This window comes from Euprymna scolopes, chromosome 7 (genome assembly GCF_053919585.1).
Source record: "Euprymna scolopes isolate OS-2025 chromosome 7, ASM5391958v1, whole genome shotgun sequence".
In the NCBI taxonomy this organism is placed as follows: Eukaryota; Metazoa; Mollusca; class Cephalopoda; order Sepiida; family Sepiolidae; genus Euprymna; species Euprymna scolopes.
The window spans coordinates 151,965,373-151,978,496 of NC_136488.1; the positions used below are offsets into that span (position 1 = coordinate 151,965,373).

The 13,124-nt window shown below is 33.5% G+C and overlaps 1 protein-coding gene across 2 annotated transcripts in view; it reads left to right on the forward strand.

Annotated features, from left to right (window-relative positions):
* LOC145280058 (regulator of telomere elongation helicase 1-like) overlaps positions 1 to 13,124 on the forward strand; it is a 1,039,981-nt gene that overhangs the window by 831,786 nt on the left and 195,071 nt on the right. For both annotated transcript variants that reach the window (XM_080131745.1, XM_080131746.1), the window contains exons 16-17: positions 4,712 to 4,790; positions 9,134 to 9,266. In XM_080131745.1, coding sequence (XP_079987871.1) covers positions 4,712 to 4,790; positions 9,134 to 9,266 — 212 coding nt within the window. The remainder of the gene's footprint in view (positions 1 to 4,711; positions 4,791 to 9,133; positions 9,267 to 13,124) is intronic.

Below are 13,124 nucleotides of genomic sequence, written 5' to 3' on the forward strand. Positions count from 1 at the left end.
GCTATTGCACTTGCCCACTCCATGGTGGCCAAGGACCCGGTCCCAAGTGGAATAGTCAGTGCCAACGCGGGCATTGAAGTCGCCAAGGACGATGAGCTTCTCTCTCTGTGGAGCAGCGGAGATGAGGCTTTCCAGATCTTCATAGAACTGGTCCTTGGTATCTTTGGGGTTAAGTCATGGTTGGTGCGTAGGCGCTGATCAGTATGGCGGTTTTTCCCTTGCTGAGCGGGAGTTGCATCTTCATCAGCCGGTCATTGATGCCGTCCGTGATGCTGACCAGCTTCCTCATATGATGATGATGATATATGATGGCGAAGCCCACGCCAGCCTCTCTGCGCTCCTCGTTGCTGCGTCCACGCCAGAAAAAGGTGTAGCCGCCACCTGACTCTGTCAGTTGACCCTTGTCTGAGAAGCGAGTCTCACTGAGGGCTGCAATGTCTGCCCTATAGCGGGCAAGCTCCCTTGCCACAAGAGCAGTTCTTCTCTCGAGTCGGTCAACTCTGGTGTTGTCGAGCAAAGTACGAACATTCCATGATGCTAAGGTAAGCACCAACCCTTTCTTTCTCATGTCTCAACTGCTGTGAGGGAAACCCCACCAGCTGCGGTATGCTGGGCAGAGATGATGGTGAAGTAGCTATGTTTAGGGCTCCTTTTATCGCCCCGTCCTCATGCCATGGAGGCGAGCAGAGTGATCCTGAAAAGGACTGCTCGGTCGGCCAGACAGTTGCCTGCACCCCCTCGCTGCTTCGGTCGAGTGGAGTATGACCAATTTCTGGGCCGCCTGTGTGCAGGTTTGCAGCTACAGCTCCCAGTGATTTCCACACCTGCTGCTTTGCCGCTCGCCCATCGCCACAGGGCTTGGTGTTGACGCAATGTTTGACACCCTGACTTGCGCTGGATTTGGATTATAGTGAGGGGGACTTGCGCTGCATCGGCCTCACTCTCTCATCCTGGCCCACCCAATTCCAACGGCAAGACATGGTCGAGATGGCTGGGGACGAACAAGGGTGCAGGAGCTGCCGGAGGGAGGCAAGTATGCCGTCCAACGCCTACGGGGGCTCCACTCCGTCGTTTCTGTTGAGGTTGCTCCCCTAGCCTTATCCATTTCCATGGCTCTCACAAGGCAGTGAGGCCATTTGACCCATGGCTAGGATAGGGATTGGTAATGTGTCAGAGCATGTCCACACATCAGTAGGCCGTAGCACAGTTCCTCTGGGACTCCCTACTGTTCCAAGATCCTCTACTGATTCAGCCTGGAGTCGCATGACATCCAGTTACCGTGTGTGACCACGAGGAGGCACAGCAGAGGTTTTGATGATGAAGAGGCTGTGTACTGGCAGGAGAAGACTTACGCACTCGGCTTCTCGTTTCGCGCAAGGCTAGCCAGTGGTGGTTGCTGAGAGCGAGATGGTGAGTAGGCCAAGACGCTACCTTATAGCTAACACACTTGCGCGTCACATCACCCTGTGTGCATTGCACACACACACACACTGTGTGTGTATATATATATATATATATATATCATATATATATATAATATAAAGCTGAATGTGTGTGTGTCTGTCTGTCTGGTCACGAATAGGCTCCTATATGGTTGACTATTTTTAAAAAACTGATTACATATAATGATAGAAGATGTATCGAGATACAGGAATGGGTATGTTTGATCTGGCAGAACGGTGGTTCATTAAAATTGTGGGGTCTGTGTTCGCGCATGGTCCACAAAGTATGGAAATAAAATATTTAAAAATTAAAAAAAAATACGTTTACACGTGTTTTTGATATAGATGTACATAAGAATACTTGTATAAGTATGTTTTAACTTAAATAGGGATGGTATAATAAAATTGTGGGTTCTGCGTTCGCGCCTGGCCTCCATAGAATGGAAATAGGCACAAACTTTAATAAAGACTTTTCATATCTATCTGCGTAAGTATACTTTGATAATTATGTTTCAGTTTGAAGAAATATGGTATAATAAAATTATGGAGTGTTCGTTCACGCCTGACCTCCATAGAATGGAAATATGTCACAAAGTTTAACAAGGTTTTTTAATATAGATCCACAGAATATTGTGATAAGTGTTTCAGTGTGAACAGGTATAGTATAATAAATGATGGGGTTTATCTATTTTATTTTTACTTTCATCATATTTTGCTTTGGTTTTGATACCCCCAAATTCGAAACTATCTCTTTACAACCCTTCCTTTTCATAACCTATCATACTTTCATAAATCAGAGTCCATTTTCTGTAGGCTGTTTTTGAACCCAGTCAATGACAGGTACTTTTGCTAGTATATATATATATATATATATATATATATATATATATATATATATATACTCTCCTACAACTCGCACCACTGAACCGATCATGACCAAACTGAACATGATGATGGTCCCCCATCTAAGGATGGTGCACACCATTTTCCAAAGTAAAGGTCAAGATCATAGGCTACAGGTCACATCACTATGCGTGAAAAAATATTGAATAATTCGACCTCCTATCTTTCCAAAGAAATGCATACATTTTTTATTTATTATATTTTCATTCTTTTTTTGTTGAGTGAAATTTTTTTTTTTAAATATCTAAAAAAAGAAAACATTGAATGAAATAGAAAAAATTGTCGTCATCGGCCATTACTTACTGGACAATATAAGCAGAACATAGGCTTCCAATTAAAAACAAAAAATCAACATGGTTTTTTATAAAAAGGTTTCAGGTAAATTTACAAAAAAACACTTTTTTTTGTTTTAATTTACAATATATTATTTATTGATCTTTTATCTTCAATTTGTGATATATAAAACTTTGGTACATAAATTAATTATTAAAATTTTAATAGACATTTCAAAATGGGAGATGTGAATTTAAAAAGACGCTTGTCTAAAATATTATATATTCAGTTTATTGGAAAGAGCATAAAATTTCACATTGACCCTGAAAATATTGTCAAAATTTAACCAATAGAAAAAATTTTATAGATTTTTAAAGTTTAGAAATTGAAAAAAATTAACTCATAAAATTCAATTGATTTCATTACGTAAAAAAATGGCTGCATGAAGGCGCGCTGGCACTTGGTAAAAACTGTTGTTGTTTTTTTAATAAAAAATAATATTTCTATTATTTTTTAAACAACTTAATAGTTTATTTTGGAAGTATATTCCATAAAGAAAATAAACAACCCACTTTAAAAAGAGAAATTATGAGTTTTTTATATTTTATTCGCAGTTTCGTGTTAGGGGTGTTAAAAATTCCCCCAAAATTTTGATACACCTACCACATCACTGGACCGATCATGACCAAACCTGACATGATGATGGTCGCTGATCTAAGGATGCTGCACACTATTTTTCAAGGTCAAGATCAAATGTTAAGGTTGACACTTTGCTAGTCCAGTGATATTCCTCGCAATAGGATTTTTTTAAAAAAACTGATCAGTCCAACCAATCACTCCCTGTCAACCCTACATTTCCACAGTAACCATTTAATTATGATATCTAAATGTGCCACTTGTGCAGTTTATAAACCGTGATGAATAATAACATTATTATTTAGAAAGCCATTCTTTATATGGGGAGAGGATTTTTTTAAACTATTCGGTGCTTTCACTTAACAATTTAATAATCAAAAGAAAATTAAATTTAATTTGAAAATCCTATCTAAAAAAATGGCGCGGTTTGTAAACTGCACAAGTCCTGTAAGTGTGGAAGTTTGATTTGGATATGGATCTTTATTTATTTATTTTTATTTATTTATTTATTTATTTTTTGCGAATGAGGCATCACTTATCAAGGCCAAAAAGCCACATGAGGATAAGAGTTAATAAGACGGATTGACAGTTGAATGATGATGAATATTATGAAAGGATGGGAAATCTCAACAGACAAGCTGCTCAAAATAACAGCTGATCCAGAAAACAGCAATTATTATCCCTTTATCAGAAACATTGCTCATGAAATGTGAGGACGAAAGAACAAAATAAGGGAGACCTGGGAGAAACAAAGATGCTGAAAGTAAACTCAAGCTACACTTTCTATTTTCCATTAGTATGAGTCACTGTTGACACATATCAAGGTGAATCCTAGGTATGATCTTAAAAAACACCCAGTAGTAAGGCCCCATTTGGGGGCTATAGGGAGTGTGAAGTCCCATTCCTCCCCAGGTCCATTTTGGCCTGGAGTGGTAATACCTGTTAAGGCATCTGGTGCTACCAGATCAGGCTCTCTGTAGATACTGGCTTCCTGACCAAAAATGCATCAAACATTGATGTTATTGGGGTTTTTTTTTTCCTTTCTCTTTGCAAAACTCAATCATGTTCTGCAAATAAAAAAACAAAAAAACAATTTTTTCCCCCCGAAACAATCACACCAAACACCATGAATAAATATTTGAAGATATAAGGAACTTGAAGCATAAAAACTTTTACCAAAATTACTGGATCCAACGTTAAATAACACGAAAAGGGTTGATATGCCGTAAAACAAAAACAACCAAACCAAACCTATAGAGATCATTTGACTTTTGACAGATTTTACTTTTAGTGTTGCTGAGTGTCTATACATCCACATCAGTGGATAAATCAAAGCCTGTTCGTTGGGGATGCCCGCTTAGTTGGAATAGATATTACTAATTTACATAGTACTAGGATCGGATAAGAAAGTGGACATTTCCTTTCTCTTGCATGTTCTCTCATCTTTCTACTTTCAGGTGCATATTTCTGAAGAAGAAATTAAAAAGAAATCAAACAAAGTTGATGTTTGGGCCACAAGTTCGGTGCAGAAGAAAAGTAAGTTTTAGATATTTTGTTTTATACATAGACTATTATATAAAAGCACACTTTGTGTGTGTGTGTTCCTCATAGGTTCCGAAATGATTGAGCCTATCTTTTGCAAATTTCACACAAAGCTAATTTATATATCTGGCAGTGTTCTTAGATATATTTTGTACAGAAATTCATCCGATAAGTGTCAATAATAAAAAAAATCCGATCTTAAAAACGACTTTTCCCTCTTATAGATAAAAAGAATAATTTTTACAGGGGAATATTTTATGTTATACCGGCCAAGGAAGATAATGAAATTTTATTAAATCATTTTTTCTTAAAAAAACAGATTTGTTATAATTTGGAAATATAGCTTAGTGGTAGAGCATTAAACTAAAGATTGAATGATCGCGTGTTCAAGCTCGGGTGTACCTCACCATTTTATTTTAATTTTTTCTTATTGATTATTCAATTTACAATAAAAAAAAAAGAAGTACCATTTCAAATCACTGCAAATCATTTCATCGTTTGCATATTTTAAAACTAAACATTAATCAGAAGTGACTTTTCCAGGGAATTCATCAACAAACCCAAATATCAGCTGACGTGATATTGCAAATAAACGCAGACAGAATTTGATGAATGACATTATCATTATTTTATTTTATTTTTTTTTTTTTTTTGCAAATTAGTCCAAAATGCAAATTATTCCTTGTAATATATAATAATCAATAGAAAATTGATTCTATAATAATACATACGCAATCTGCATAAATTAAAATATCATGTTTAAGCATATCATACGACCGGGCAATGCCGGGCTGCAAGCTAGTATATATATATATATATATATATATATATATACACGGTTAGAAGCTCTAACTGTAGTTTGGGCGATTGTGTTTCGATCCTGGCTTGAGGTAGTTGCCTGTTTGGCCGCACTGATGAGCTGTGAAACAGCAAAACAGTACTGTATGTGGATGACATATATATATATATATATATATATATATATATATATATATATATATATGTGTGTGTTTTAGTGTTAAGAAAAAACCTTTAATGTTTTTTTTTTGTTTCTATAATTATCATTTAAAATATTTTTGTTGTTAAATATATTTATCTCAGTGAATGATGATGCTTAAACGTTTTAGATGTTTGTGAAAAGTGGCACTAGGTGAGGGGAGGGGGAAGTAAGTCAATTGGAGAATGGGGAAAGGGTACGAGGCGTGAATCATATCCTATTTTATTTAAATAGTGAAAACTTAAATAATTTTTTATAAATTTAACTTAATTAATTTTTATTATAATTTAACTTAATTTGTTTTAATGAGTTTATCTTTGTTAATTTGTTTTAATAAGTTTATCTAAGTTGTTTTAATAAGTTTATCCTTATTAATTTGTTTTAATAAGTTTATCTTTATTAATTTGTTTTAATAAGTTTATCTTTATTAATTTGTTTTAATAAGTTTATTTTTTATTAATTTGTTTTAATAAGTTTATTTTTTGTTAATTTGTTTTAATAAGTTTATTTTTTGTTAATTTGTTTTAATAAGTTTATTTTTTGTTAATTTGTTTTAATAAGTTTATTTTTTGTTCATTTGTTTTAATAAGTTTATTTTTTGTTCATTTGTTTTAATAAGTTTATCTAAATTAATTTTTTATAGGTTAATCTTAATTGTTTTATATGTTTTTCTAAATTGTTTGTTATAAGTTTGTATTTGTTATTTTTTTATATAAGTTTGTTTTAGCTAATTTTTTTTTATTTTTTCGATAGGTTTGTCTTGTTTTGCTTATGAAATAAACAAGGAAGTTGTCAACAACATAAAAACATTTCATTCTTTTTCATAATTAATAGAGAAAGACAGAAATAGACAACGAGAAAGAAAAAAAAACTATAATTCTCGATTCTCTTCCATATTCGCTTGTTTTTGTCTTTGTTTTTTTTTTTCTTTGAAAACTTAATTTTTAGCTACGAATTTTATCTTTTTTTTAATCCCAATAAAAGAAAAGAAAATATTTTACCATTATTTTTGAAAAGAAAAAGGAAAAAAAAAACCTCTTGTAATAATGGAAACTATGAATGCACCTTTAATATATTCTAATGGTTCTTGAAACCAATAATTTGTTCCCACTTCTGCTGTCAAATGCTATGGCAACCATAACTGTCACGATGGCTGCAACGATTACTGTTATTTAAACCTACATACTCGAAACTAATACCATTACTTTTATTACATCAAGTTATTTAATCAAGTAAAAATTCCATTTTCTTTTTTTTACTTGATTACTAAATTTAAAAAGTAATTGTAGCAAATTACCTAACAATTTAATAAACAAAAATATCGTATAAATTGAATTTAACTTGAAAATACTATGAATAAAAATAAAAGCTTTTTTAAACTTTTTAATCAAGTAAAAGGTGGCAAAACAGGGGCACAAAAGCGGAAAAAACGAAACCAGGGAGGCATCTGCTACAGGAGATCCCATTTAAAAATTTATCCATTTACTTTTCGATTTAATTTATTTTAATTTATTACTACCTCCAGTCAGAAATAGTTGCTGCAGAATTAAAACTGTCCGCGTTTTAGGTTTTGTCACGCACCATTTCAATGTTTTATGAGGTAACTGGTAGTACTTTAGAGCGTGCTTAATTGAAAAAGAACAGTTTTCATTCTAAAAGCCATTTAGAGTTTAATCTATCACATTACTTTGTTGACTGTTATATAATCTATTTTTAAAAATACCCACAGTGGCTATATAAATATGGAAAATGTAGTTGATGCCAATGTGGAAGGTAAAAACAGAAGTGATAACAGAGAATTGACAAATTCAAGACAAACAGCAGTTCTGCAAGCATTGCTGCAAAGGTCTAAAGGGCACATCCTAGAACGAGGTGCAATCAAAGATGTTGCCACAAAATTCGGTATAGGAAGAAATACTGTAGGCAGAATTTGGTCACGAGCACTAGACAGTTCGTCCGATATATCGGTGCCAATGGATTCTTTGAGCCGTAAGTTTCTCTGTGGCCAAAAAAAGAAAGACTCAAGCATGTGGAATACCTTAGACAACATTCATTGCAAGGATGAAAGATGGCGAAATTCGGGCACATTCAAATGCTGTAAAACCGCTTCTCACGATAGAAAACATGAAATGTTGTGTTGATTTTTTCCGTTCACAGTTGTATTTAAATTGAGAAATGTTTAATGTCATACATATTGATGAGAAATGGTTTTACATGCCACAAAATGCAAGGAAATTTTATTTAGGCAAAGACGAAAACGACCCTTTAAGAACCACTAAAAGCAAGCGTTTCATTACAAAGGTAATGTTTCTTGCTGCCGTGGCTCCACCCCGTTGGGATTCACATCGCAAATGTTACTTTGACAGGGAGATTGAAATTTGGCCATTTGTCAAACAAGAGGCGGCTAAACGTAACAGCAGAAACAGGCCTGCTGGAACAATGGTAACTAAAGTCATGGATACAATCACAAAAATTCAGATTCGTGAATTCCTTGTTGAAAAGGTCCTTGTTTCCACACTGAACAAATGGCCAAGTTGATCCATTGCACAACAAATCACAATTCAACAAGACAATGCTAAGTCACACGTACATCCAATGGACCCAGTGTTCAAACAAAAATCGGAGAGATTAGGGCTGAACATTGAACTGGTTAACCAGCCTGTAAACAGTCCGGATCTGAATGTGCTTAACCTAGGTTACTTCAATCCAATCCATTCAGCACCAAAAGGCTCCAAAGAATATTGATGAATTATTTGAAGCAGTTGAAACCAGCTTTCAAGAATTAGAAAAATCAAAGTTGAATAACATTTTCCTGACATTGCAGGAGACAATGGAATAAATAATTTTGGCTGATGGTGGCAACAATTACAGGCTTCAGCATATGTCAAAAGCACAGCTAGAAGGAAAAGGAAAACTTCCCACTTCAATTTTGATATCAGAAGAATTGAAAAGTAAATTAACACAATTGAATAAATAGATGTTTTCGCTTTTTGCATTATTCTTTTGTATATTTATTTAATCATACATTGTAAGAATGTACGTACAATCAATTGTCAATTTAATTAAATATAAATATTTGGTTAACCTGTATTTCCTTTCAAAAATTACTGTCTTATAAAACTTGAAACTTGTATGTACCAAGTATTTCTGACCAAACTGAAAATTTTTCTGCACGAACTATTTCTGACCGGAGGTAGTGTTTTAATTAATATTTTTGTTACGTCAGCAGTCATTCTATTTTCTTTGCTTTTCTTGTCATATTAGAGATTCTTCACTTATCAATATTTAATTTTTGTCTCATTTTTTTCCCCTCCCCCACTCTCTCTCTCTTTCTTGACAGAACGGGTACTCAGTTATTGGTGTTTCAGTCCAGGCCACACTATGCAAGAATTAATGGCTCATGGAGTTAAGTGCGTCATTCTCACCAGTGGAACATTGTCACCCATTAGCTCATTTTCTGCAGAGATGCAAATGTAAGTTGGTTATTTTAAAAAATGTTTACTTTCCAACAACTGAAATATTCCTGAACATCAAAATATCCTTTTGTTGTATATATATATATTTACATGCATACATATGTACACATGTGTGTATATCTATGTATGTACAGGGTGGAACGAGAAAATTGTTGCCCCAAAAAAGATGATATGATTCCGTTTCAGGAAAACCAGTTTTCTTTTTTTGCTGCAGACCATCTACTAGCCAGCCAATTGTGTACAAATCCCGAAAACGATAGGAGCCACTATCATGTCTAAAAGTGACACAATGTTCAATGAGCGAGATTGGAGATGCGCCGCTTTACAATTTATGCTCTCTACCAATCCAAGTTATGACAACAGGGCCATTGCCAGCACTCTCAAAATGCATCGCTGGATTGTCACGAATAACAGAGGCATGCCCAAAGTAATAAAAACAAAGTTTCCAGCCACGGTTATGGTCTTTGGTGTGGTTTCAAGTGAAGGCCACCTCATGCCACCTCACATCTTCGAAGTTGGCTTGAAAGTCAGCACCAAAGTGTACCTCGATATGGTGGAGTGTGCAATCAGATAGCAGCTGGCAGACCCTGGGTTTGGTAGCAGGACTCGGCGCCGGGCTACAAGTCCAAAGAGATCCAGGCTTGGTTTCAGAAGGAGTGCTACGACTTGATACCTTTATCTCACTGCACCCCCTTCTTCCCTGACCTGAATTCGCTAGGCTACTTTGTTTGGTCATATGTTGAGAATATCACCAACATTATCTCCCACAACACCAAACCCAGCCATATACCGAGTATTTGCCAAGCTCCTACCAGCATGCTCCCAATTCCAGACCCGTATTGAGGCAGTGATTGAGGCTGAAAGCCGTTATCTTGAATAGATGTTAGCTCTACTACATAATCAAGTTACATGAATTGATTTTTTTTCAATAAAAGTTTTAAAATAAAGCTGAAGTGTTCTTTTCCTTAGGGCGACAACTTTATCGTTTTACCATGTATATGTTATATGTTATGTGTGTGAACATGAACACATCCTTTTGTTGTATATTTAGTCAGGAGTAAACTGTGGCTCGTGTGAATTTTTATATAGTGTGTCTAAGTTGACAAGAAAAATAAATTTATTAAAATTTTTATTTTTTTCTTAAAATTTATTTTTTTTTACTGTGAAATGAATGAATTCAAAACCAAATTTAATGCAACTTTTATATTTGCACAAGCAGCCTGCCCAGCGTTGCCCTGTCGTAAAATAGACATAAATATTATATTTTAATTCATACAGAAACTAAGGCATGTGCATGCAAGTATTATGTTTTTTCTAAACGGTTCACTTCTTGTAAAAAAAAAAAAAAAAAAAAAAAAGAAATACTCGAGCTGAGATCGAAACCAAAGCGTAAAAATAGTGAATCAAGTACAGCAATTAGGCCAGCTTGACATGACTTTTAAAAAGTGTTTTAAAACTTACTTATTCTTAACATAATGTGAATGATTTGCGCATATGCAGTCATGAAATAGTTGGCAAACAGATAAAAATCTGATGACCCCCACCACCCCAAGTACCAATTTTTTTCAGTTTTGACCCCTTAGAAGCGTTTTATTTCGAATGAAAACCGATTAAAAAGTTTTCCACATGTCTGAATATCCTATATACCAAATTTCAAGTTTGTAGATAAAAAAATTGTTGAGTATATAGGTTGAGAAGTGTCCTCACACACATTCTCACTTTTATAGATATATAGATTACTGTTCAATTTCAAAAACGACAAATGAGATTATTTAATTTTCAGATTGTTGATTATGCATTTAATTGTGATCAGGTTTTGCTTCATAGATGATTAAAATGTTCAGTTTTGTGTTCAATCATAATTCATATTGAATGCAATTTTCAAATATTTATTTTTCTCACTATTCCTTAATTCATAATGTATTGGGTGAGAAAAATGCCATTCATGGAATCGGTAATAAAATTCACAATCCTTTCTGCAATCCAACCATATTTGGTGCAAATAGACTTTTCAATTGTGAATGCAATTATTTTGTCATCATTCAATATGAATCAGTTGCAACAATGTGAAAAGTTATAAAATAAAACAAAAAAATTCACCACACCACACAACACAACACCACACAACACATTACACATATTCAATTCTAAAAGCCATGTTTCATCTGATAGAGGCAACAAAAACACTCTTTTCACATCAAATACACACCAAATATTTCCAAGTAATACACTTGTGTGTTTTTAATTTAATTTCCTCAAATCAATCATCCTGAGAAAGTCGTTCGATTGGAGATGAAACATTGATGAACCTAGAAATCATTTGGTTTTCCTATTTTTATTTTTATTATGTTGAAATATAATTTCCATTTTATATATATATATATATATATATATATATATATATGCTAGCATGGGTGCCTGGCATTGCCAGGGTATTTAAAGGGGTATGTTGAGAAAAAAAAAAAAATTTTTTTAAAAGCAGTCAATTTTTTTTAACTTTGACCCCTATTATGACCCTTTAGAATTTATTGTTTCAGGCTCAAATCAAGTTATTAAGTTAGATCCATGTCTAAGGAACCTATATCTAAAATTTCAAGTGTTTAGACCCAAAATTGTCGGAGGAGTTTGGTAGAGTTCTCAAAAGTCAAATCGTTGAACTTTAACCCCTTAATCGACAAATTTCTGGCCGAAAACTGATCACATCAATTTTCCCAAATCTCAGTACTCTGTATATCAAATTTCGAGTCTGTAGACTAAAAATTGACAGAGTTATTGCGTAGAGAAATGTACACACACACATACACTTTCACTTTTATAGATATGCATGCATGTTTACACACATACACACACACATATATATATATATATATATATATATATATATATATATATGCCCCATTTTTTTTTTTTTTTTTTTTCCTTTTCCTCACCCCGTTTTCCATCTTATTTTAGTTGATTGAATTTACGCGATGGTTCACTTCTTTATAATTATTCTAAAATTTTGCCAATCGAATAAAGTTATATATATATACATATATATATATATATATATATATATATATATATATATATATATATATATATATATATATATATATATATATATATATATATATATATGAAATAGCCCAGAAAATGTAGAGAGGAGGAACATTCTGTTATTGTTTAAATTACCTGTAGTGTTAGAAAAGGTTCTGAAAGTGTTCATCGTTGACATCTATGCATTTTGGGGTATGTCTAACAACGTTTGCAGATACTGCCTGTAGATCTTCTCTGGTGATTCTTCTGATAGCGTTGGTAATGTTCTCCTTTAGTTGTTAGTTGATCTAGATTGTGAAGATTACTTACATAAACTTCTTGTTTTAAAGTCCCCCCAAAGATAAAAATCACATGATGACGAGTCCAGGCATTCTTACAATAGGTATTCATAATCTGTCAAGACTAAAGGAAGCTACCATATATGTATATACCTATAGAAGGTTAGTGGGAGAGAACCGCAGCAGATTGTTCGATTATTAAGAAAAAAAAAAAATAAAAATAAGAGCATAATATTTATTTTATATGTGTTACAGAAAATCAGAAAAAGAAATAGCAAGACGCCATTTCCGGAAAGATATGTATAAACTGTATAGTCCAACATATGCGACCAGATATTGGTCCCCTTTGTTTGAATTCAACACTGACAATGTTTTTGTGATTGTCTTTAATACAAATATATATATATGTTTATGGAAAAATATGCTTATTCAATTATATTTAACCCTTTTATTTATACCAATCATTTAATTTATGAAGCTTCATGTTATTAAATTATTAAATAAATGACAAAAAAAAAAAAATCTAAATATTGTCCAT